Source organism: Hyla sarda, chromosome 6, assembly GCF_029499605.1.
Source record: "Hyla sarda isolate aHylSar1 chromosome 6, aHylSar1.hap1, whole genome shotgun sequence".
In the NCBI taxonomy this organism is placed as follows: Eukaryota; Metazoa; Chordata; class Amphibia; order Anura; family Hylidae; genus Hyla; species Hyla sarda.
Window position 1 is genome coordinate 208,427,906 of NC_079194.1, and position 27,490 is coordinate 208,455,395.

The 27,490-nt window shown below is 42.4% G+C and overlaps 1 protein-coding gene across 3 annotated transcripts in view; it reads right to left on the reverse strand.

The window, feature by feature from the left end:
* ZNF423 (zinc finger protein 423) overlaps window positions 1-27,490 on the reverse strand; it is a 259,566-nt gene that overhangs the window by 119,175 nt on the left and 112,901 nt on the right. For all 3 annotated transcript variants that reach the window (XM_056526329.1, XM_056526332.1, XM_056526330.1), the window contains 2 exons: window positions 5,909-9,132; window positions 1,351-1,435 (listed from right to left, as the gene is read on the reverse strand). In XM_056526329.1, coding sequence (XP_056382304.1) covers window positions 1,351-1,435; window positions 5,909-9,132 — 3,309 coding nt within the window. The remainder of the gene's footprint in view (window positions 1-1,350; window positions 1,436-5,908; window positions 9,133-27,490) is intronic.

Below are 27,490 nucleotides of genomic sequence, written 5' to 3' on the forward strand. Positions count from 1 at the left end.
TGGCAATCTTCTTGTAGTTTAATCTGTTTCCCCAAGCGCGGTCCTCAAGAACCCCCAACAGGTCATGTTTTCAAGATTTCCTTAGTCTTTTCAGTTGATATAATTATGATCAGTGAATCAGGCATCACCACAGTTATATCATCTGTGAAAGACTAAAGAAAGCCTGAAAACATGACCTGTTTGGGGGGGGGGACACTTGAGGACTGTGCTTGCACTGGTCTAGGCAGTCTTTATGTAGAGCAACAATTCTTTTTCCAGATCCTAAGAAAGTTCTTTGCCATGAGGTGCAATGTCAACTCCCAGTGACCAGTATTACAAAGTGCGAAAGCAGTAGCACCAAATTTAAGACAGCTCCTCCCCATTTACACCCGAAACCTTGTAAGAGTAACAAGTCACATGAGACGGGGGGGGGGCTATTTTTGGCCCAATTTGGACATTTCAACTTAGGAGACATTAATGGCTGTGTGTTGAGTTATTTTGAGGGGACACAAGATTAAAACGCTGTAATACAGGCTCTGCACTCCCTACATTTTGTTCCGAACTGTGGGTGCAGGCTGCGGGGGAGGTGATGTTACAGCCATGCCTCCTTGTGACGTCACGCTACGACCCCTCAATGAAAGTCTATGGGAGGGGGCGTGTCAACTATACTCTGATAGTGGCAGCAGGGGCAGAGTCTAGTCTCGGGAGGGGCAATGAGGAATACTGCTGGCATGCCAACATTGGTTATACTTGCTAAAGTAAGAATCAAATGAATACCAAGACAATCCAAATAAAGATCAAGAGTTCTTTTGCTGGTACATGGATCCAGCTTGTTTACACGATATCAATGAAAATAGGAGACCAGACTGCCTACGTGGCACTTCATACGAAGTACAACCCACAGGATGTAAGTTTTAGCGATGTTCTGAACCATTCGAGCACTGGCTGCCCACTTGCCACAATATATCCAAGCCCCGACAGGCGACCTTGTCATAAGATATAAAATATTGTTCACTTCACCTGTCAGTGGTCAGTGTATGCATGTATGTATGTATATTTATAAACGCTCCAGTAGATTTTGCTTTGACAAATTTGTTTTTGAGGAGTTCACTGCGTTTTGCCTGCAAAGTGCAGGCAGTTATATTCACTCAAATGTCATGTTAAAATTGAAGTATAATTGCTTGTAAATTATCGACAAGCGACAGGTGGCATGGCTAAATAGAAGTGCATTTGCTAAAAAGTCCATTTCTCAATATGCACCATTCTCAATGTGGCAATGAAATGCATGCTATAGAACTGCTGGGAAGAAACACTGAATTGTAATAAGGGGCGCGGGAAATCATTTGCAAAAAGGCAAAAAGAAAATCTTACCTATCATGTGGTTGGCAACATGAATCTGAATTTCTCTTTCATTCTCAAAGGTCATCTGGCACTTGATGCATTGATAAGTCTTCTTCTGTAAAGTATACAAAAAAATACAAGAACAGCTGAAAGATTGTGCAAATTTATAAACACAGATGAAAAAAGTAGGGAGGGAATTAAGTAATTAAGGTCTTGTACACATTCGCATTATGACTTCTGTTTATAACAGTAATCACAATGAAGTGCCTGATCCATCACTGACCAGTGATACCCAATGGACCTCACTGTATTATAATGGGGTCCATTGGGAACTAATAATGTATCTATATTTAGGACATAAAAAATGGGGCTGTAAATTCATGGAATGTGTAACAGAGCAGCCTAACAGGGTCACCAATGCAGATGTAAACAGAACAATTGCGTTCTGAAAATATTATTTCCACCAAGTGAGTCAGTTGGCACACCATGGTGCTGCATTTATCCCCTACAGAACCATCTATGTTACTGTACAGAAGAGCTAATAGAGCCATTACCAAGTTAATCATATAGAACCTAGAACTGGGGGAACCTGACAGAGCTATAGCAAGTGCTTACACCACTTACATAATCATTACCATGCAGACCGTACCACTATTTGTTGTCACCTGCACTTAGAGATAAATAAGACCGTGAACATGTAAAGAATATTTGACACATTCGTCAGGGCTGAAACCTCAATATTGTAGTGATTAAAAATTGGAATATTTTAGCCTCATATTCTAAGAGGCATTCTAATGGCTTGTTCACCAATAGCTCTTGGCTGCCTCTAAAAATCACAAGAGTATTGGCTTTATATTAGTGAAAGCTGCAGGTCATCTGTGGCCCCAGTTTACCCTAAACCAATAGATACCACAGAAAGGGCTTCACCATCTACAGGTTTAGGTACTCCAACCCACTGTTATAAAGAAGGTTTCCATCTAGAGGTTTAGGCACTCCGACTCACTGTTATACAAGAGGTTCCCATCTGCATACCGCTGTTTCGGAGTGCTTCCCTTCATCAGTACAGAGCAGGGTAGCTCTCTAGGAGAATTCATACCTCTTTAATCTATAATATTATATGAATAAGAGTTTTGCAACATTGCATGAAAAATACATTCAGCCTCAAGCAGATGGCAGTCTAGTCAGCAGGACGCTGAAAGGCACCACAGTGCCACATGGACTCCATGTATATTCTCCCCTAGAGACAATGGAATCCCATGGAACAGGATGTCTTTTCTATCAGATTTGTATGGAATCCAACACCCATATATGAAAAAGATGGCATACAGAGGGTCCTATAGAAGCCTGTGGGTGCCCTATTATGTGTAACATAAAAATAAAGGCAATCATAGTATATGGGGAAAGGAGGTCCACCCGCTCTATGAAAACCAATCATGAGTTTTCAACTCCTATAAATATAATAGGCAATATCTGAGCAAAAAAAAAAAAAAAAAAAACAATTTAGCTACAACCATTAAAATGCAAACCCAACGATATTAATATTGAATTATCAGTACGTATTAGATTTGATAACATCACATTTCTATGCGTGCAGTAGCAGAGATCACAGCCAGGGCATACAAATTGATTATAATTATTTCATTACATTGACTTCTAGCATTCTCATTTGGAGGCATGCCCCTGCTAAACAGAATAAAAAGGAATACATTTCCCTCTTATCAGAACACAATGGTCTCAAGTAAAGGGTGTATATGACTAAACAATTGCAGTATTATCAATTAAGCAGACTGAAAAGGATTCCTGATTCTAAAGCTGCTTTCACACGTGTTATATGGACACACAGTGATAGTTTGGTTCTCTAGACCCACCATTGGGTCAGGACTTTCATTCATAATGCAAACACTTGTCCATACTCCATGAGTGTGAATGTGGACAGTCTATTGGTTGTGAGGAGCGACGTAGTGCCCTATAAACCTAATGGTCAGCCAAAAGACCAATAATGGACCAATAGTCAAGCAGAAAGTCCAGCGGAGACACTATGCTTTAATAGACTAAAAACCCATTCTGACCCATTACTGTTCATACAAATGAGCAGTTGTTGGCATGTGTTTAGTTAACAGTCTTCTGTGAGCTAATAGGAAATATTTGACTAAGGACCTGCGTTCCAAAAGGAGTCAGTCCTTTTTATGATTGTTACACTTTTGTAACCTGATACTTCAATAAATATTTTTGATATTCTGGACTATATTCTCGTGGAGCTGGAACTTCTCTCTTTAATAAAAAATGTTCTCCTCTTAGCTAATAGGAAATCTTTGAATTAAAAGCTGATTGTTCCTGAAGTTTTTTGCAATGTATTAATGTAAAGGGGTTAAAGGGGTACTCTGCTCCTAGACCTCTTATCTCCTATCCAAAGGATGTCTGATTGCGGGCGTCCCGCCACTGAGGACCCCTACGATCTCCCTGCTGCACCCGGCGCTCTTTTAGAGCCTTAGGTGCAGCACCGGAGGCTTGTGATGTCAAAGCCGTGCCCCGCTCGTGACATCACGACCATGCCCCCTCAATGCAAGTCTATGGGAGGGTGTGCGACGGCCGTCACGCCCTCTCCCATAGACTTGCATTGAGAGGGCGTGGCCGTGACGTTACGAGCAGGGGGTAACCGTGAAGTCACGAGCCTTCGCCCCACATAGTCATCCGGCACGGAGCAAAGTTCACTCCATGCACCAGATGTCTGGGGTGCCGCAGCAGAGATCGCGGGGGTCCCCATCAGACATCTTATCCCCTATCCTTTGGATAGGGCATAAGATGTCTAGGAGCAGAGTACCCCTTTAAGCCAGGATAAGAAAAACACTGCTGTTTTCTAAAAAAACAGTGCCACACCTGTCCTGGGGTTGTATGTGGGATTAAAACTAAAATCAAAATCACTTCAGCAGAAATTAACTGCCATACCACACACAACCTAAGTACAAGAGTGGCACTGTTTCTGGAAGAAATCCTGAATAACCCCTTTAAAGTGTTACTGTCATTTACATAAACTTTTGTCATCTTGTCAAGAAATATCATAAGTTTAGTACCAAGACCTGCTATGGTCATGAGTTATAGCCAGGGGAAATGTGCAATAGCTGGCCATGAATATAAACTCATGTTCGCCGTAGACTATAATAGAATGCATCAGTTGGATTTTGTGGTTGGCCATGGAGTGAAGCAAGATACCGCACACTCCAACCAGCTATAACTCACATTCACAGAAAATCTCAAATGACAGGGACACTTTAAAAGGGAAAACTATCAGCCTGTTCAACCAAATAAAACCCAACACACTGGGTTATAGTGTGGGTGAACAGAATTCCAACAAGGGGTCACATAAAGGGGTTCTCCGGTGCTTAGACATCTTATCCCCTATCCAAAGGGATAGGGGATAAGATGCCTGATCGCGGGAGTCGCGCCGCTGGGGACCCCTGGGATCTTGCTCGCGGCACCCCGTTTGTAATCAGTCCCCAGAGCGTGTTCGCTCCGGGTCTGATTACCGGCGACCACAGAGCCGGCGGCGTGTGACGTCACGCTCCGCCCCTCAATGCAAGCCTATAGGAGGGGGAGTGACAGCTATCACGCCCCCTCCCGTAGGCTTGCATTGAGGGGCGGAGCGTGACGTCACACGGGGGCGGAGGCGTGACGTCACACGCCGCCGACTCTGTGGTCGCCGGTAATCAGACTCGGAGCGAACACGCTCCGGGGACTGATTACAAATGGGATGACATGTGCAAGATCCCGGGGGTCCCCAGCAGCGGGACTCCCGCGATCAGGCATCTTATCCTCTATCCTTTGGATAGGGGATAAGATGTCTAAGCACCGGAGAACCCCTTTAAATATGTCGAGTAGGTCCTAAGATATGTCCCCCAGAAGTTCCTCTGCTAAAATCAGTGAATTGTGAACAGGGGTCGGGGCTTCATAGGCTCAATTTACATATTCATTGCCTGTGACTTCACATCCTAGTGAAGTGGAGTCACAGCCAATGAACATGTAAATTGAGCCAACGGAGCCCCGCCCCCTGCGCTCAATTCACTGAATTTAGGAGAGAATCTTCTGGGGGGCATAAGAGTGTACATGTTTTTGCCATGACTTTGTAAAAATGAAGTAAAAAAACTAAGAGTAGCAGTGTGTGAACAAACTATAAAAGGTCCTAAGTGTGAGCAAGAAGGTTTTCATTTACGGACCTTGGAAAGAGCTTTTGAAACAAAGGGGTAGATTTATTAAAACCTGTGGAGAGGTAGAGTGGTGCAGTTACGCATAGCAACCAGATTGCTTTTATTTTTGAAAGGTCTTCTGAAAACTAAAAGCAGCAATATGAGTGGTTGATACAGGCAACTACTCCACTCTTCCTCTACACAGGTTTGGATGAATCTCCCCCAAAGTGTATCAGAAAGTTCCATAAGCTTCTATTCAAGAAGCAACCAAGGAAATCCTGATTGTTCGCTTTTGCCACAAGAGTGGACCAGCTAAAATTGTATGACATCTTTAAATACCATTCATTTTTCATTTTCATTCTCGGACAAGACTATATGGATACAAAGCATTTTGAAATATGACTTACTCTGGGGAGTGGAGAGGTTTGTGCCACTTTCCTTTGGCCGCTAGCATCATGTGCCAAGTCTCTATGGTCAATTTGGATATGACTTTCCAGATCCTCCGCACTCTCAAACTTGACACTGCACTCGGGGCATCGTAGATTGGCACATAGCCGTTCACAGACCTCTTGCGTGGTTGGGTTGGAAGGTTGTCCATTGGTGGTTCTGTTTAAGCAGCTAGCACACAGTCCATATGGCAGGCCATTAACATCTAACTTTACAAGTTCCTGCTTGTTTCTGAATTCTTTTAAGCACAGGGCACATTTATACAGCTTCTGTAATGTTTGTCCATTAGGGGAGGAGGCAGCAGAGTTTCCTGTCAACTTTTGCATATGGAATGTTCCGTGAATTTTAAGTTCGAGAGTAGATGTGACAGTCTGCATACAGACCACACAGCGAAATCCAGTTAGGGAATTTCTGAGGTCTGGGTGCATCTGACAGTGTTCGATAAACTCTTCCTCACTCTGAAGAGGCATTTTACAGATCCTGCAGGTCCCTGTATCCAAGCTTTTACTGTGAGTAACTTTATGCTCGGTTAGTGTTAAAAGAGATGGGAAACGCTCCCCACAAATAGGGCACATGTAGTGTTTTGCAGGACCCCTGTGTGTCTGCATGTGTTCTCGCAGACCATTCTCTGAGAAGAAAGTTCTGGAGCAGATATTGCACTTATGACTGCCCTTGATAAACTCTGCTTTCTTCCGAGAGCCATCATCTTCACCCGGTCTTATGTTATGATCTCGTAAACGATGGTTCTGGAGAAGCACTTCCATTGTGTACGCGGCTCCACAGATGTCACAGCCATACATTGGTTCTGAAGCATCTACATCATCTTCGCTGGCTTCATGGCTGTTTGAAACCTCTGGGGTCTTCATCAATACAGTTGGGACTTCAGCAGTCTCGGATTTCTTGCTTGTTGGCACCATTCCATTAGCAGTGCCATTTTGGCCATTGCTGTCATACACACAATGCTTTTCCCGCAGGTGCTTTTCTAGGAGAATAATTGCATGGAAAGCCTTACTGCAGAACTTACAATTGTACTTCTTACTATGAGTTGTTATATGACATTGCAGTTCCACTTCTGTGCTAAAGGTTTCTCCACAGAAGATGCACTTGTGTGATTTTGCGGGATTGCCCAAATGGCTATGCTTGACATGAAGCTGAAGGTCAACTTCTTTTCTAAAGTCCCAGTTACATGCTGTACAACGATACATTTTTTTCTCATTGCTGTGTTTTACCGCCAGATGCACTTGGATGGAAACCTTAGAATCAAAGACTTCTTGGCAAAGTGTACAGTGATATAATACAAAAGTATGCATGTCCAATAAGTGCTTTTGCAGATCATCCACAGATGAGAACTGCTTGTCACAGCTCTCGCACACATAATGTGTAGATGTGGTCATGTAGTGTACTGTGAGGTGCTGCAGGAGGGAATCCTGAGAGTCAAAGTCCTCTTTGCATTGAGGGCAGGACTGCTTTCTTAACAGCAACTCTAAGTGTGACTTCAGATGAGTTTGAAATGTGTCGAAATTGGAAAACTTTAGGTCACATTGGTTACAGGGATACTCTCCATTGGATACAGAGTTTAGGCTTGGACACAACCGTTGCCTTTTAGGGGATGAAACCTCAACATCTGAAGAAACGGGACTCTGCTCTGATTTTGACTTCTTATTATTTGCCAGTGGTATATTTTTGTGGTTTTCTTTAATATGCTTAGTAAGTTTCAATATAGATCCAAAAATGGGAGAGTTTGTACAATATGGGCACGAATATACTTCCATGAAGGACTGTGTGGGCTGGATAACAGGGGACTCAAGCTTTGAACTCCCCACATTACAGTGGGTTTGCTGAATATGTTCGGTTAGTGAGGACTCTGTAAGAAATCCCATAGAACACTGGTTACAGAAGAAGGCATTATTGCCTTCCTGAGGAGTAGCATTAGGGCCACAGTGAGAGATACGGATATGCTCCTGAAGGCTGTTAATGTCTGCAAACATCTCGGGACAATAGTTACAATGAAAGGCAGTTATGTTGTTGAACTGCACCATAGGGTATGCATGGTTTTTATGCACTTTTCGTACATGTTCATTGAGATTATAAAGGGTGGGCAATGAATCCAAACAGATTTGACAGGTGTGAGTTTGTTGAGGTTTGTCCACATGAATTGTTTTTAAGTGGATTTCCAAGACTGCCAAACTATTGAAATCTCGCTTTGTGCAGTAAGGACAACTGTAGGAAACTTTGGGCCAGGTTTGACCATCCTCTCTATCCATTGATAAATTTTTCTTATGCACTCTTAATGGCTTGAGCGTGGAGTCAGGAGTGGAACCCCGTTCAACCGATGCACTAGAGTCAGGTGTGGCGCTACTCATGGATGCCACACTGCCCAGGACTGGATCTGGACTAATGCTGTGATTGCTTGAGTCGGGCTGTCTGTGACTATCTAAGTGACAGTACACTTCTTCAACGGAGGAAAACTGCTCTGGACACATGGGACACTTATGTTTTTTGTTGGCATGGACTTGATCAATGTGGGTGAGCAAAGAGGTTTCATCAGCAAATACTTCAGGGCAATGAATACACTGCAGGTCAGCTTTCTCCGAGAGCTGAGGATGTCGTGTCATGACGTGTTTTTCCAGTTCCTCAGTCTGGCTAAAGGTTTCCTCGCAATAATCACACATATAGTCGTCTTTTTTCATATCTTTGTCCGACTTGGCCAAATGTTCTTTGTTTTTCTTATGAGCCTGCATATGACTCTGCAGAGAGCTGGTGGAGGAAAAACCCCGCTTGCACACTGTACACTTGAAAGGCTTGCTAGAGCTGTGAGTTTTCAGATGAATTTTAAGGTGGTCACTGCGAGAGAATGCTGCCTCACATTCGTGGCAGTGATACTTTTTATCCCCTGTGTGGAGTTTAATGTGGCGATCCCTACTTCTCTTGTGCTTGAAGAGACGACTGCAGTACGTGCACTTGAAGGGAAGTTTGTCGCTGTGGATCTGTTCGTGCCTTTTCAGGTAGCTCAATCGACTGAATGACTTGTCACAAAACTGGCAGGGATATGGCAACCCAGATCCCCCTTCCTCCTCTCCTATGCCGAGATCACACCCATCCCCTATCATCTGAGTGGGTGATGCAACGTCTTTGCTGGAGGGAGATGAAGCCACCCAGGAGAATTGTGGGTCGTCATCACCATCTGTAATGGGAAAGCAGAAAGGAGATTAAAAACAATTCCCAGTACATCTGTGAAATAAGGCCACAGCTCTTTAGCAGAACCTAGGGCTTCTACCATTCTACATCTTTGTACAGTTAAATAATTACACAAAGACAAAAGGCAAAGTACACACATATAAGAAAAATATAAGAGAAACAGTTTTCACGTTAACCCTCAAGTATAGCTCTGTATCAAACAAATGCTGAGAATTCTTTGAAACTGAAAATTGCATAAACATGAAATTTGATGGAGAACAGGCGGCTAAATGGCTGCACTGGAGCACTTCTCAACTGAGGTAGCAAGTTATGATAGAGTTTCTCTTCTGTATGTAAAACTGGATCCAAATATTCTGGGAATATGATGGCTTCTACAATATCCCTACTATATATAGGGGCATCTCTTTTAGGCGAGACCTCACATTTGGACAAACCTCAAAGGACTTGAAACTAGTTAGTTATACATAGTTATACTGTGTGTCCAACAATCAGATCATGTGTGCTCATCATTTTACCAAAGTAATGACATACTAATTTGTGGTTTGGGCCTTTCGAAGGGGAAGAGGGGTGCACGGCGAAGAATCCATTCTGAGGCATGGGAAAAAATATACTATAATAGAAATAACAGCCCAATGGCAGATCCATCACATGACAGACACACCAGGCCCTACTGATTTAGGATCCTTTTAAAAGGAGTGATCATTGGTTCAACAGGCTGATCTCAACTGTTTAACAGAGCCGGCACTCAGCTGATCTCTTTTTTTTTGAGAGGTTTAAAAAAAAAAAAAATATATAAATAAATATATATATATATATATATATATATATATATATATATATATATATATTTAATTGTTGACTGCACACGTCTAATGTAATAGAGTAAGCCAACAAATAATGGAATCAAAGATCGTACTGCCTTGCTTGTACGATTGTTGGCAGTTTATTACCTTGCATGTTGTCCCATCTAATAAGGCCATTATAATGGGATTCCTTAGTGGCCATTTAGAAAAATGAAAAAAATAAAATAGAAATCTTTCATTTAGAGTCTTAAGTATAAAGTTTTTCACTACACATAGGGAAAAAAAAAACACAACATTTTGTGGCATACCATGCAATGTTAAATAATTTCCATAGTGACCAATACAAATGGCATAAGTAGAGTCAATATTTAAACCACTACCCCCTATCATCTGTCATGGCCTCCCTATCTGAGCCACAGCACTGTGCTATAAAAACACTAAATGCTCTGTAGTGTATATATTTGTCGTCAGGAAACAAAACTGCATTAGGTCACTTGGCAAACAACCATATATTGTAAGGGAATCCAGTAAACATAATGTATGCTATTTCATAACATTCTGCCTCTATTTCCAACATAAAAAGTGGTTTTATCATTTTGAAATTTTTTTTTTTTACTGAAAGAGGCGAATACACACTGCTCAAAAAATAAAAGGAACACTAAGATAACACCTCTTAGATCTGAATGAATGAACTAATCATATGAAATACTTTCGTCTTTACATAGATGAATGTGCTGACAACAAAATCACACAAAAATTATCAATGGAAATCAAATATATCAACCCATGGAGGTCTGGATATGGAGCCACACTCAAAATCAAAGTGGAAAACCACACTACAGGCTGATCCCACTTTGATGTAATGTCCTTAAAACAAGTCAAAATGAGGCTCAGTAGTGTGTGTGGCCTCCACGTGCCCATATGACCTCCCTACAATGCCTGGGCATGCTCCTGATGAGGTGACTCCTGTACAGTCTGTGGTGCAACGTGGCATTGGTGGATTGAGCGAGACATGATGTCCTAGATGTGCTCAAATCGGATTCAGGTTTGGGGAACGGGCGGGCCAGTCCATAGCATCAATGCCTTCCTCTTGCAGGAACTGCTGGCACACTCCAGCCACATGAGGTCTAGCATTGTCTTGCATTAGTAGGAACCCAGGGCCAACCGCACCAACATATGGGGTATGAGGGTCTCATCTCGGTACCTAATGGCATTACCTCTAGCAACCACATAGAGGACTGTGCGGCCCCCAAAGAAATGCCACCCCACACCATTACTGACCCACCGCCAAGCCAGTCATGCTGGAGGATATTGCAGGCTGCAGAATGTTCTCCACGGCGTCTCCAGACTGTCATGTGCTCAGAGTGAACCTGCTTTCATCTGTGAAGAGCACCGGGCACCAGTGGCGAATTTGCCAATCTTGGTGTTCTCAAATGCCAAACATCCTGCACCGTGTTGGGCTGTAAGCACAACCCCCACCTGTGGACATCGGGCCCTCATGGAGTCTGTTTCTGACCGTTTGAGTGGACACATGTCAATTTGTGGCCTGCTGGAGGGATTTTTGCAGGGCAGTGCTCCTCCTTCCACAAAGCCAGAGGTAGCGGTCCTGCAGCTGTGTTGTTGCCCTCCTATGGCCTCCTCCACATCTCCTGATAGCGCCTCCATGCTCTGGACACTACGCTGACAGACACAGCAAACCTTCTTGCCACAGCTCGCATTGATGTGCCATCCTGGATGAGCTGCACTACCTGAGCCACTTGTGTGGGTTATAGATTCCGTCTCATGCTACCACTAGAGTGAAAGCACCACCAGCATTCAAAAGTGACCAAAACATCAGCCAGGAAGCATAGGAACTGAGAAGCGGTCTGTGGTCTCTGCAGATCCACTCCTTTATTGGGGGTGTCTTGCTAATTGCCTATAATTTCCACCTGTTGTCTGTTCCATTTGCACAACAGCATGTGAAATTGTCAATCAGTGTTGCTTCCTGAGTGGACAGTGTGATTTCACAGAAGTGTGATTGACTTGGAGTTACATTGTGTTGTTTAAGCGTTCCCTTTATTTTTTTGAGCAGTAAACATCAAAATTTGTTCAAGGCATTTTAAATGCTGTTTCAACTGCTTACACAAGCTTTCAAGGACATCTAGCCCCAAAGAGGGAATGAGATTCCCCAGAGTGTGAAAAACAGGAAGGAGTCAGCTGCAGAGAGAGATCCCGGGTGTCTGCTGGATGAGATACATGAAAAAGCAGAGCTGGGCTCAGTCAGGCCAGCTGGGTCCCAAACACACATGGAAGGAGCAGTAAGTGGAGGCTAATGTTGGAACATTTACAGTGTTCAACCTCAAACTCTGGATCTATATAAATATTGGAGCACATGGATAGTGCTAGACACCTTGGCAAATCAATAGACAAAAAGGGGAGTCAATTCTCAACATAGTCACGGATATCAGGAATCGGGCAGCCTGGCCAGCTGCCATTTCCAGCTACAATTCATGGCAATATGTAGCTGGCCAAAGAGGTCAAATGAGATGATAAAAAATGGCCGCTCTTTCACAAATACCACCACTCTCTCACATAAGATATGTGCAATATTGCAGCTAAGCTCATTCACCAAGCTGCAATACCTTACATCGCCAGTGGACTAAAAGGCTGCCGTTTCTGGTAGAAAGTAGCCAATGTTTTTGTTTATATTTTATAATCTCATACAAACTGAAATAGTCAACACATATTTCCCCATTTTATTATGTCAGGCCAAAGAGTCTGTTGTGGTGGCCCAGTACGGGAGATGCTACCCAGTATCCTTGCTGCCCTGTCAGGAAGCCTCCAGAGTCCCCAGAGCCCCTTGCACCTGTTTCCCTCCTGTACATATGTTCTGCAGTGTATTGTATTATAAAATGTGTTGTATCTTTAAGAGTTATGTCATGCGATTGTTACCCAGGAGGTACCAGTGACCAGGTGATCCCAAGAGTGACCTATGTGCTCTCTGCTAGTCTCCCTCATTTAAAGGGGCATTCCTGGCCAAAACTTTTTTTTATATATCAACTGGCTCTGGAAAGTTAAACAGATTTGTAAATTACCTCTATTAAAAAAATATTAATCCTTCCAATAGTTATTAGCTTCTGAAGTTGAGTTGTTTTCTGTCTAACTGCTCTCTGATGACTCACATCCCGGGAGTTGTAGTTCCCATGGGGATATTCTCCCATCATGCACAGCTCCCGGGACATGATATCATCATTGAGCAGTTAGACAGCTAATAACTATTGGAAGGATTAAGATTTTTTAATAGAAGTAATTTACAAATCTGTAACTTTCCGGAGCCAGTTGATATATAAAAAAAAAGTTTTTGCCTGGAATACCCCTTTAAGCCCTAGGGGCTTTCCTTACAAGTTTTTGCTGAGGTCAGTCGTGCCTAGTGTGTGTGACCAGAGTGTTGGAGGCCTCAAAGTCAAGTCCTGCAGCCACCATCAATTCAAGTAAGCTAAAGTCACAGCTTTATGAGTCAAGTCAAGTCAGTCCCTGTCATCTGTCAAGTCAGCGTGGTCTGCATTCAATTGTCCAGTCCTACTACAAGTCCCAGCAAGCCCTTAAGATCTCTGAGTCACCTCCTTGGGCCCTGTCTGAACTGTATAGACTAACAACTGTCTACCCTCAGTAAAACTACCATTGTCAGTAACTTGGTGTCTGAGTCTTTACTGCCCCCGTGCCTAGCCCAGGATCCAGCAGTATACCTCCGGGTGGTTTTAGGCTAAACCACACCCTGGCATCACGAATACAAGGGGTTAATGCCATCTGCCCCTAGGGTAATAATATCTGCCCTCATCACACCCCACTACCACACTGTAAAACAGAGACAGTAACTACTCAGTTTTCGCCCCTGCTGTCCAGAAATATGAATCACAGTTCCGATGAACAGCTTACGAGCGGCAGGGAAAGAAAAGTTTTATGTCAACCTCAGGAATACGCTATAAATGGTTCTAGGGTTGGATCACTGTTTTTCTTGACTCCCTTCGGAAAACAGGCAGCGAGATCCTATACGCCGATTCTTTTTCACGGGCTGGGGAGCGCAAACAGCTGCAGCCTAATTACATGTAAACTGTACCAAAACATTCCTTTTATCACAGGCTGTAAATCTGTTAGCATCTGGCTTGCCTTTGTTTCTTGCACAAGATACAAGCTTGTTTCTACATTTTTCTCACCTGTAGCGGTGATTAAAATTCATTATAAATGAAAGGATCGCGCACTAAAGCAAGTTCCTCTGTGTACCGTTCTAGAGTCAAATTAGAAACAGCTGCTTGCTAATTCATGCAGTGATGTTTGGCCGTGCTCTGTGAATCGATAATAATTCTGCCAATTTCCCGGGAAATTTTAGGGTGATCTGTATATTTAGCTATGAATTTGACTTCCACAAAGGGAGAGTGAGAAAGAAGCCGAGAGGCATTACTGTCTCCTTCCTGCATTTCGTCTTTCTAACAAAATGCGAAGGCGGTCTGTCAAAAGGGAGTCTTATGGTGTGAATACTGTACTCAATGAACCTCGAAAAGTCTCTGGGTATGCACTTTCAATTTCAATGGGGGAAGAGGTCTGGCCGTCTATGAGAAAACCATGTGCTCCTGATCAGGAATGCCTAATGCTGAAGCTGCTTGTGAGGACACAAACCCTAAAGGGCTTCTGAGGACAGGCAGATGTCTCACCAAACTTAAGATATCTGTTTAAGAATCGCTTTCATTTCAACTTGGCCCCAATTTGGTGCTATATAAGCAAACAGGCAAATAAAAGTCCAAAATTTGCGCAAACCTTTTGCGGCCTCATTCACAGCAGTGCTCCTGGCCATCCAGCTGTGCAGAGAACTGCAGCCGACCCCATTTACTTAAATGGATCTCCTTACAGAGGGAAGCCCAGACAGAGACAGTATTTTGGAGCCTTAGAATACTTTACTCAACTAAATTTAAAATATTGTTAATGAACAGGTATATCAGAAACCTATGTATAGTATTAAGCTTTTTCTCAGTTTAAAAACATACAGTAGGTCTTCCTACTTATAGTATTTTGGATGTTCACCCCATTTGGACCTTGTCACACATTTAATATCTTACTAACGATTATTACCGTATATACTCTAGTATAAGCCGACCCGAATATAAGCCGAGGCCCCTAAATTCACCCCAAAAACCCAGGAAAAGTTATTGACTCGACTATATGCCTAGGGTGGGAAATACATCATCCCCCCTGTCATCATCCAGACCCCCTGTCATCATCACCACCTGTCAATCCCTTCATCAGTGGTCTTCAACCCACGGTCCTCCAGATGTTGCAAAACTACAATTCCCAGCTTGCCCGGACAGCCATCGGCTGTCCGGGCATGCTGGGAGTTGTAGTTTTGAAACCTCTGGAGGTCTGCAGGCTGAAGACCACTGCAGCCTTAGTCATCATCCAGAACCCCACCTTTTGTTTTCTACTCACCTCCCCTCGGTGGGAAGGAAGGGTGAGCTGGTCCTGCCCATCTATGCTGCAGGGACCGTCCGGTGGGGAGGGTTAGTCTTTCCGGGCTCTTCATTTTCACCGGGAGGGCCCTCTTCTCCGCGCTCCGGGCCGGCCCCGGACTAGTGACGTTGCCTTGACGACCAAGGGGAGGCGAGTAGAAAACTAAAGGAAGGGGTCTGGATGATGACGAAGGCCGCAGTGGTCTTCAACCAGCGGACCTCCAGAGGTTTTAAAACTACAATTCCCAGTATGCCCAGACAGCCGATGGCTGTCCGGGCATGCTGGGAGTTGTAGTTTTACAACATCTGGAGGTCCGCAGGTTGAAGACCACTGAGAAGGGATTGACAGGCGGAGAGTTCACTCGAGTATATGCCGAGGGGGGCGTTTTCAGCATGAAAAACTCAGCTTATACTCGAGTATATACGGTAGGCAGTTTTTTTTCCCATGCAGATTACACATCAGCATCCATGTGAAAACCACATGGAATCTGTATTCAATGGGATTATGTGTTAAAAGGAAAACGGTCAGCCTTTTCACCTACACTAAACCCAATACACGTGGTTATAGTGTCGTGAACAGGAGTCACTTACTTAAATATGTCCATTAGGTCCCGAGATATGTCCCCCTAGATGATCCTCTGCTGAATTCAGTGAATCGCATGCGGGGGGTGGGGCATCATGACTCCTCTTCACTAGGATTTGGAGTCACAGACAACGAATATGTAAATTGAGCTGGCAAAGACCCGCCCCCTGCGTGTGATTCACTGAATTCAGCAGAGGATCTTCTGAGCGGACATATCTCAGAACTTACTGGACATATTTAAGTAAGTGACCTCTTGTTGGACTCCTGTTCACCCACACTATAACCAAGTGTGTTGGGTTTAGGTGAACAAGCTGACAATTTTCCTTTAACACTTAGCTACAGAACTTATATTTTCTAATACAGGATTGAAATCTGGATTGCGAAAGATTGACAAATCGCTTCCTTGACATGGCTTCCACATGGATACTCGCATTGGTAGACTGCATGGAGATTAGTTCTATTCAATGGGGCTAAACTATGTACAGAACTATGGCACCTCAGACATGACACTTAGAATTGAGGCCAAAAAGTGAGATATATATATATATATATATATATCTTTGTTTCATCAGACCAGTCAGAGTCGTTTAGGTGCTTATTTTCAAACTCCAGGCAGAATTGTAATTTTTCTTTTACTGACGAGAGGCTTCTTTCTCACCAGTACCTAAATACAGATCTATGCCTCTACACAATCCTGTCTCTGATCTCTACAGGCAGTTATTTCCACTTCATAACTTCGTTTTTGCTCTGATATGCATTGTTCAGCTACAATACCTTATAAAGACAGGGGTGTGTCTTTCCAAATCATGTCCAATGTACTGAAATTACAACAGGTGGTTCCTATCAAGGCGTTACATAAAGAGTTATAGCTAAGGCTAGGTTTCCACTTGGTTTTTTTTCTGGCAGTTTTTGGGATATCTGCCACTGCAGTTTTTGAGCCAAAGCCAGAAGTGTATTCAAAAGGAATAGGACATATAAAAGGAATGACTTATACTTCTCCCTTATGGATCCACTTCTGACTTTGGCTCAAAAACTGCAGTGGCAGTTTTCCAAAAACAGCCAGAAAAAAAACAAGTGGAAACCTAGCCTTAGGGTGTAAATACTTACGACAATGCAAAACTTTAGTTTTTCAGTTTCAAAACTATTTGCAGAAAAAAAAGAAATTGCTTGCGTTTAATTTTAACATTCTCATTATGGGGTATTATGTGTGGAAAAAATGGGGGATTTTCTTTTTTTTATTCTAGCATCATAAAATGTGAATAAAGTGAAAAGGGCCTGAAACGTTACGAATGCATTGTAATGTTGTAAAAAGAATTCTTTATATTATGCAAAGATTCCCATTGTCAATCACAATACTCCCCCTTTAAAAGCACATAATGGTTGGATTTTACAATATAAAGAATATTGTTTCTGCCAAAACAAGAATTTTGTTAAAAATCCGTTAACACTTTATAACCAAAATCTCTATTTTTCCCTTAGCTGCCTAAATTATTCAGAAATTGCCCCAAATACTTTCTTGCCGATAGCTGGCCTCATCAAGTCGCCCCAGCTGGCACCCTGGGGGTAAACGTGACCTGTTCACCTACAATGACCTATGTTGGTGCGCACTGGGACCTGTTCTATATTAGCAGGTCGAGGGCTCCCTGTAGACTCCATGCCTTACTGTGACACACAATTAGTCTCGGCTCCTGAGCCGTCTGCCTTTGTCAACTCTTTGTTCATTAAAACAGGAACCTGCCAACCCCTTTTAAATTGAATTGAAATAAAGGATTAAAAGGTGCTGCCCCTTTCGTATAATCAAACAGTGTCTCACTTTTGCACAAATTGTCTCTCTTCTCATCCTGATCGCACACTTTATTGTGAAATTGCTCACTAATGTTCCATACACAATCTCTATAGGGACTATTTAGGCCAAAACACCCTTCTTCATGCACACAGCACTGATATGCTAGAGAATCAGGTACAACATATCCACAGGCGGTAACAAGTATGTGCGCCTTTACCTAACAGCAAACTGTCAACTCAATATAGGAGCTACATACTGTACATGACCAAGGTCAACCTACCATAATATGTGCCAAACAAGATGTCAACAGAAGTCAAATTAAAAGTACCAATGCTATAATATAAAATGTGAATAAGTGAAACAAGAAGTCCAAACAGGTCCAAAAGGGCTTTAAGATCATGTGAGGTAAAATCGACAGGAATCATTGGCGTGCACCATTGAATACCGAAGACAACATGAGTCCTAGCCTTCACCCTAGCCTTGCATGGCTGTCATTCCAACCCTAGATACTTATAATAGACCTGGCCTCAGGGGTTCCCTTTGTTTCTCAGATCAAAAGGAGAAGTTTCCTGCGTGGCCCAGTGCCACTTTGTCTGGGATAACAGACATCCTTGCTGGCCCCAGGATTACTCTCCGGGACAGATCAATAGAAGCTGAGCTTAGCACCCACTGCAATAACCTGTTTCATCAGGAGGAAATCATCAAGAACATACGGGGTAAAAATAGACTCAAAAATAAAGTTGATGAAACTATAAATGATTCTTTACAATAGGAGATACAGAAAAGAAAAAGTGTGGGGGTTTACACATTGACATTTTGTTCCTAATCTGACCAACACTGTGAAACCCTGCCATTCCCCATGGTGGATTAAATTCGGATCTCCCATAAGGTGGGAATTATTTTGCCTATTTGTGCACATTGGCACAGCAGAAATCCTGTCATCCCTTTTATTCATCAGATAGCAAGCCATGGCGCAATTGGTGGCGCCATCATGGCACTGGGTACACTGTATAATACACCAGATTTCATAAGACGAATGGTTAAATTTTACTGGAAATAAAAAATAAAAAAAAACACAAAACTAGTTTAGCTCACAGTGCATAGCATTTCAATTCAAGTAGTTAATAGAGATATACTATACATTATCAATTCCAGCGCATGTGCCACTTAGAAGCTGGGGTACAATAAAAGCTTTGGCAGGAACTGCATGGTCTGTAGACTGCCAGCTGGATAGGCCGTATAGATATCTATAAATATAGATATTTTGTGGTTATCTTTTATGCAAATCATTCCATAGCAATGTACGTGCATGACTCCTTTTCTTTAGATCTGCCATGTATAGTACAGAGATCTGCCAAGGCTCGTCGTGTGGGCACATAGGATGAAACTTTCCACTTGTCTAACATTCAGAGGATTTCTAATCCATAAATCACAAATTTATCATTTGATCAGTCACAAAAAAAAAAAAAAAAAAAATAATCCGGATCCAGTGTATTGCAACACAATAAGCAAATACTAAGTACTGCAAATGCACTGAATGTATACAGGGATACAAAGTAGTATATAAGCAAATAAGGGAGCCCGCAACCTATCTTTTCTATTGGACATTTCAGAGCACCAATCATACAGATCATAGATAGATAGATAGATAGATAGATAGATAGATAGATAGATAGATAAATAGAATAAATTCTAATAATTCACAGCAGCAGGAGGCAGAATCTGCTGTTAGAAAAAATCTAAACTCAAAAAATCCTAATACTTTGTAAGGTTGCATCTACTAGTAACACAATATTTTTTAACAATGCTACAACGATTGGTTCTGAAATGTAACTGAGGTGAAACTGCAAATCCTAGGGAAAAAAGTTACAAGGGGAAAGAAAAAAGGTTTAACTTTTAGCGTCTCACCCATCCCTGTGGGGACAGAAATCCAGACGTTGCCCCTCTACTGACCTTCATGCTTACAAGAAATTCCCCACCCTTCTCTCCTCTTGGGGATAACACCAAATCTCCTGGCTGGAGCAGAATCTAGGATTGCCTCAGCTAAACTTTCAAGAACTGCCAAGGATGGAGGAATTATGAGCAGTTACACGAAGCATGTTTGGTCCCTCCTTAGCTCAAAAGAGAACCGGGCATCCCCAGAGGAGGAGGGGGTGCTGTCTGCTTACAGATATTTCCGAAGACGCTCACAGGGAGGAGGACTTATTTTTGGAGGTTTAGCTGACATGCATGATATTTTACAAGGTCACAACCACCCACAGAAGATGCAGAACTATATAAAAGATGACAGATCCCAATATAAAGGCCTATATAGTGCATTTTAAAGGGCTAGTGTCTTATTATTAACTGATCTGTGAAATCAGTAAAGGCTCCACTGATACTTTTAATCAGTTTAGTTTGTCTATGAATCTTAAAGGGGTATTCCAGGATTTTTTTTTATATGACTATGCTACAGGGGCTGTAAAGTTAGTGTAGTTCATAATATAGCGTCTGTATCTGTGTGTGACGGTTTTCTCACAATCCTTATGTGATTATCGCCCCAATATTTATTTTTAACAGCAAAGAAAATTACTAGAGATGAGCGAACTTACAGTAAATTCGATTCGTCACGAACTTCTCGGCTCGGCAGTTGAGGACTTATCCTGCGTAAATTAGTTCAGCCTTCAGGTGCTCCGGTGGGCTGGGAAAGGTGGATACATTCATAGGAAAGAGTCTCCTAGGACTGAATCCACCTTTTCCAGCCCGCTGGAGCACCTGAAAGCTGAACTAATTTATGCAGGATAAGTCATCAATTACCGCGCCGAGAAGTTCGTGACGAACAGATTTACTGTAAGTTCGCTCATCTCTAAAAATTACTCATGTCTCAGGATTTCCCAGGTGAAGTGCATAGATACCTGACCTCACTAGTCAGGTGATCAGAAGGAGCCAGTTCTGCTTCAATTTTGCAACAGCCGTAGGTCACCTGGTTAGAAAACAGTGTTTCAATGGGTGGGGTGGCTGATGTGTGGGAAAAGGGAAAGTGATCTCAAACATTCAAGCATGGAACTGTGGGATGTGTAGTTTAGATAACAAAATTCAACAGGAAATACCCAGTTCTGGCAGGTATGTGCTAAAATCACCTTATGGTGGATAGCCCCTTTAAAAAGGTATTCTGAAGAACAATATGGAGTTTAATGGGGCCCATTGCAGTTCTGGTATTTTGAATGAAAAATTAGCATTGCAGGATGTAGTACTATTGCCTGTTTAATACTGGTATAAGTTTCATTAGCAGGACACAAAAGTAACCTCCTCAAGGGCTGTTTATATCATGCTTGGCTATCCTGTGGAAACATCCATGCGATTTATGTCTCTCGTGCGGAAGGGTTAAAAGATCTTTCTACCATAGCAGAGTCCCCATGAAAAACTTAAAGTGACGTTAGACAAAACCCACCCCAAAAAAAAAAAATAAAAAATAAAAAATGGATCCCGATGGGTTGTATACCTTTGATTACCTTTCTGATAGTACAGTGGTCCCTCAACATACGATGGTAATCCGTTCCAAATGGACCATCGTTTGTTGAAACCATTGTATGTTGAGGGATCCGTGCAATGTAAAAGTATAGGACAGTGGTCTACAACCTGCGGACCTCCAGATGTTGCAAAACTACAACACCCAGCATGCCCGGACAGCCGTTGGCTGTCCGGGCATGCTGGGTGTTGTAGTTTTGCAACATCTGGAGGTCCGCAGGTTGTAGACCACTGTTAGAGGAAGTTGTACTCCCCTGTCCCCGCCGCTCCGGACCGTCACCACTCGTCACCGCTGCCCTGGATGTCGCCTTCCATCGCTGTCGCCGCGTCCCCGGGGTGTCCCCGACGCTCCGGCAAGGCCTCTGCTTCCCCGGCATCCTCGCTCTCCGTCATCACGTTGCTACACACACCGCTCCTATTGGATGACGGGACGGCGTGCGCGGCGACGTGATGATAACGATGGAGAGCGCAGACGTTGCAGGGGATCCCAAAGAGGACGCGCCGGAGCCCCGAGGACCGGTAAGTGATCATCACCGGAGTACACAGGGCACCGTAAACAGCTATCCGGCGGCAGCTGAAGCAGTCTGCACTGCCGGATAGCCCTTTATGCGATGGCCCCGACATACAAAAGCATTGTATGTTGATGCTGCCTTCAACATGCGATGGCCTCTGAGAGGCCATCGCATGTTGAAATTATCGTATGTCGGGGCCATCGTAGGTCGAGGGGTCACTGTATTAAGTGTGCCATATTATGCATTATGGTGATGGCGTCTCATGTATGGGAGGCATCATAGAAGCTAGTCTCCATTCACCCTAGGGCTGAGTTCATGGCCATAAGTCCTATAATGGCCAGATATAGTGGTATTACTTAGGAGCAAAACAGCTTCTGGAAAATTCATCTAAAAAACAGTCATACATTAACAATACTCACATCTCTACAATTGCGATCCATCATTGTAGAAAAACACTAATTTACCTTCTTTTGCTTCAAGATAATCCTAAAAGATAACTAGAAATGTAAAGTGTAACCGCAGGCCTGGCTGCCTGCCAAGTTATATTGTAGCGGATAGGAATAGATGTGTCCACCAGGTTATAAGTCTGTGCTGATCTGCAGACATATAGTACAGCAAATACAGAATAAATAGAGTTTACTGATCTTTATAAAGGGTCCGATCTGGGAACATTTTCACACTGTGGCTAGACACCTAAAAGGATTGTGGCAGAAGGAGAAAACTAAATGCAATCCACACGTTGTACATTATTCCAAAAGATGAATGACAAGGTGGCCACCTGCAGATAAAATGCCACCACCTCAAAAGTATATCTTATTGGGTAACCTACTTTTGCTGAAAATTGAAGCCTAGTTTTGAAAAAGCAATAGCCTATCTTCACCTTTCCAAAATAAATAAATACGTAACCTCGAATTCTAGACGCCTGTCTTGTAAAAGTGCCCTTGATGCCAAAGGATGAGCAGCCTATTAACCTGTTTTGTCTTCATATAAAAAGGGTAACAGCAATAGGTGCCCCTGGTTGAAGTATTTCTCACAGAAAAGGATTGCAGTAACACATTTTTTGCTATACACACGTTTATTCCCTTTGTGTGTATTGGAACTAAACCAAAAAAGGGAGGAAAAAAGCAAATTGGACCTAATGTCACACCAAACTCCAAAAATGGGCTGGACAAAATTATTGGCACCCTTAACTTAATATTTGGTTGCACACCCTTTGAAATAAATAACTGAAGTCAGTGGCTTCCTATAACCATTAATAAGCTTCTTACACCTCTCAGCCGGAATGTGGGACGACTCTTCCTTTGCACACTGCTCCAGGTCTCTCTTATTGGAAGGGCACCTTTTCCCAACAGCAAATTTAAGATCTCTCCACAGGTGTTCAATGGGATTTAGATCTGGACTCATTGCTGGCCACTTCAGAACTCTCCAGCGCTTTGCTGCCATCCATTTTTGGGTGCTTTTTGACATATGTTTGGGGTCATTGTCCTGCTGGAAGACCCAAGATCACAGACGCAAACACAGCTTTCTGACACTGGGCTGAAAAGTGCGACACAAAATCTGTAGGTAATCCTCAGATTTCATGATGCCTTGCACACATTCAAGGCACCCAGTGCCAGTCGCAGCAAAACAACCCCAAAACATCATTGAACCTCCTCCATATTTCACTGTAGGTACTGTGTTCTTTTCTTTGTAGGACTCATTTCATTTTCGGTAAACAGTAGAATGTTGTGCTTTACCAAAAAGCTCTCTCTCGGTCTCATGTCCACAAGACATTTTCCCAGAAGGATTTTGGTTTACTCAAGTTCATTTTGGCAAAATGTAGTCTTGCTTTTTTTAGGTCTGTGTATCAGCAGTGGGGTCCTCATGGGTCTCCAGCCATAGAGTTTCATTTTGTTTCAATGTCGACGGATAGTTCGTGCTGATTCTGATGCTCCTTGAGCCTGCAGGACAGCTTGAATATCTTTGGAACTTGTTTGTGGCTGCTTATCCACCATCCGTACTATCCTGCGTTGACTTCTTTCATCAATTTTTCTCTTCCATCCACGCCCAGAGAGATTAGCTACAGTGCCATGGGTTGCAAACTTCTTGATAATGTTGCACACTGTGGACAAAAGGCAAATCTAGGTCTCTAAAGATGGACTTGTAACCTTGAGATTGTTGATATTTTTCCACAATTTTGGTTCTCTTCTCTTTCTGTTCTCCATGCTTAGTGTGGCACACACAACACAAAGAATAAGTGAACTTCTCTCCTTTTTATCCGCTTTCAGGTGTGATTTTTATATTGTCCAAACTTGTTTCTTGCCCCAGGTGAGTTTAAAGGAGCATCACATGCTTGAAACAATCTAATTTTTCCACAATTTCGAAAGGCCAATCATTTTGACCAGACCATTTTTGGAGTTTGGTGTGACATTATGTCCAATTAGCTTTTTGTCCCTCCTAAATGTGAATAGCAAAACATGTGTTACTGCAATCCTTTTCTGTGAGAAATACTTAATTTTCTTGAAAAACTTCAGGGGTGCCAACATTTACGGCCATGACTGTATATTGATTTTTATGAAGGAGACCAAGCTGCATTACCAGATATGACCACTGGACAAGAGTGGTGCTGTTGGAAACAGATCCTCTCTCATTTCAGACAAATCCATTAACACTTGCAGGTATGTGCTCTATGACAAGAATGGCTAATGTTATAGAAAGGAAGAAAAGAGGCCCTTCAATCTCTCAGTTGTGATCATACAATTCCCAGCAAACCAACATTTGCCTCCTACTGTATCTTCTGGATAAAAGATACATTTTTTGTGAGAAAATCCCTTATGCTTCACAGAAGGGGTATAACAACTTAAAATTTAATGTGCTATTTAAAAGACAGGACCCCACTGACAACAATACAACAGAAAAAGTAGTCACACCGGACCCAGAGACCATAGATTGTGAACAGCAGTCTGAGTCAGTCACAAAGGCCAAGGTGATGGTCAGGGAGTGAAAGAGGATAAGCAAAGAGAGACCAGGGTGGGTAGGGCTGTGGCCCTAGTATACCCTATCAGGGAGATGTCGTGCCACTACCCCTGCTCGTTCAGGGAACTGTCGGGGCACTCGTCCTAGAAAGGAAGACCCCTGCCCCGGTCTACCCCTTTGTCAATCCCTGTACTAAAGAATAGTCAGCCCGCCCGCCCAACGCGTTTCCCCCAGCCTCCCTTAGCCTACATACACGCTCAGGTTTTTAATTGAAGTTAGTCGATTCAAAGCCAGAAACGGATCATAAATGGAGGACACCTATAAAAAGGAAGACAGAGACTTCTTCTTTTCACATTGATTAATTGCTTTGTATTCAATAACTGCAAATAAAAACCTGAACATGTGAACACACCCTTAAATAACTTGATAGAAGATGCCAATTCAGTGGTAGGTTTAGGCTGCTGGTGGACAAATTATATTGACAGGTGATTCTCTACAATGTGGTATTCTACTAGCCGTGTGGGCCTGGCACATAAAAATGTGCATGTTTATGGAATATAACCATTGGTCAAACAATCATTTATTAGACCGCTACTGAGGGTGCATGGACATCAGTCTTCAAAATTACCAGCTCAGAAAGGAACTAAGGTTGTCATAATGTTATCACAATGCAATATGCTTCTTAAAATATTTTTTTGCCCCAATGTTAAATAGGCACTATCAGTAAAACAAATTTTTGCTATTGCACTCCTTATGGTAGATAAAAAAGAAAAATCTTTCTAAATGTACTTTGTTTAAAAAAAGAAAATAATTCTATGTTTTACTTGTGTTTAAAAAAGCTGCCACTGGGTGTCTCCCTACTTATCCAGAGCACATTTCACCCCCCCCCCCCCCCCCCCCCCATTTCTTGCACAGACTTTGGACTCCTGCTGGCCTGGCAGAAGTCCAAAATCAGGAAATGCTGAGGGGGGTGTCTTAGCCAATCATAGCTCAAATCACACTGAACTGCTCTGGGCTGTGTGTAGCAGAATGAGGGAGGAATTTCTCACATGTATGGCTTCAGATTATGTCACGCCTGCTGGGTAATGCCCTTCCAAGTCTGTGAATCTTACTGAGACTGAGCAGAAAATACAGAGCATTATCAAGGTAGAAAACAAAAATAAAATAAAAAATAAAGGCAGAGGTTGGTTTATCATAATGGGGGCAGTGAACTGGGAGGATTAAAAAAAACAACTTAACAAGATCATGAATAAAAATAAAATAAAAAATTAACTCTGGGTCATTATTATTTTTTTGGGGGGGTGGGGGGGCAATTTAGTATGTAGGTAGAGGACTTGAAAAGTATAGCACTTTCCAGTCTATACTTTCCGCATCAGGGTATCAATGACATTCTATTTTACAGGAAGCATATAGGATTTCAAGGCACCACATTTTCAGTCTGTTAATGGCTGTGCCTGTCTCCAGACATGCTTCTCTTTCCCATAAGGGTGTTGATGTTACTTGACCTTGGCCCAAGAACACAAAGGCAGTGAGAGCATCATACAGAACTGAATCACTTTACTCCTTGGCTAAACAGAAACAGCAGCAGCTAACCAAGTAAGGAATTTGGACTGGTTCAGTTGTCTGAAAATATTCCTGGCAATGGAAGGTGATATAACTACTACCTAAAAGTGGTGCAGGGAAAGATAGTCCTGTGGTGAACCGGTTATGGGCAGCACTGTTTGCAGAGTGTCCATTGAAGGGTATAAAGACATGCCCCATTGACAAAGGAGAATGGTAACACGTAGTTTCCATGGATAACAGTGGTGCAGGACAACACAGGTTTTATATAAAATAAAAAAATATGTATATAGTTAAGCAATACTTGCAGAGATGTTTTTGAATGCATAATCCAGAGGCAGTACGGTTTGTTTTCTCTCAACTGGGTGCTTTACAAACCTAAATAAAAACAGCCATACTCACCTGATTCAATCCCTCTTTACTATCTTTGATGTCTTGCAGTCCCTCTGTTTTCAGCTATAAGCAGGACGAACATGGTACAGAAAGCAAACAAGAGCAGAAAGGGCTGAGAGCCGTCAGAACAACAGCTGATCAGGAGTCAGATTTCCCAACCAAGCTAATATCGATGGCTTATATTAACCCCTTAAGGACCAAGCCCATTTTCACCTTAAGGACTAGAGCGTTTTTTGCACATCTGACCACTGTCACTTTAAGCATTAATAACTCTGGGATGCTTTCACTTTTCATTCCAATTCCGAGACTGTTTTTTCGTTACATATTCTACTTTATTATTATTGGCTAATTTTCGTCAATACTTGCATCCTTTCTTTCAAAATTTGATGAAAAATGTGTACATTTTGAATTTTTCTAACTTTGAAGCTCACTGCTTGCAAGGAAAATAGACATTCCAAATAAATTATATATTGATTCACATATACAATAAGTCTACATTATGTTTGCATCATAAAGTTGACATGCTTTTACTTTTGGAAGACATCAGAGGGCTTCAAAGTTCACTAGCAATTTTCCAATTTTTCACAAAATTTTAAAAATCTAAAATTTTCAGGGACCAGTCCAGTTTTGAAGTGGATTTGAAGGGCCTTAATATTAGAAATACCCCACAAATGACCCCATTATAGAAACTGCACCCCTCAAAGTATTCAAAATGACATTCAGAAAGTTTGTTAATCCTTTAGGTATTTCACAGGAATAGCAGCAAAG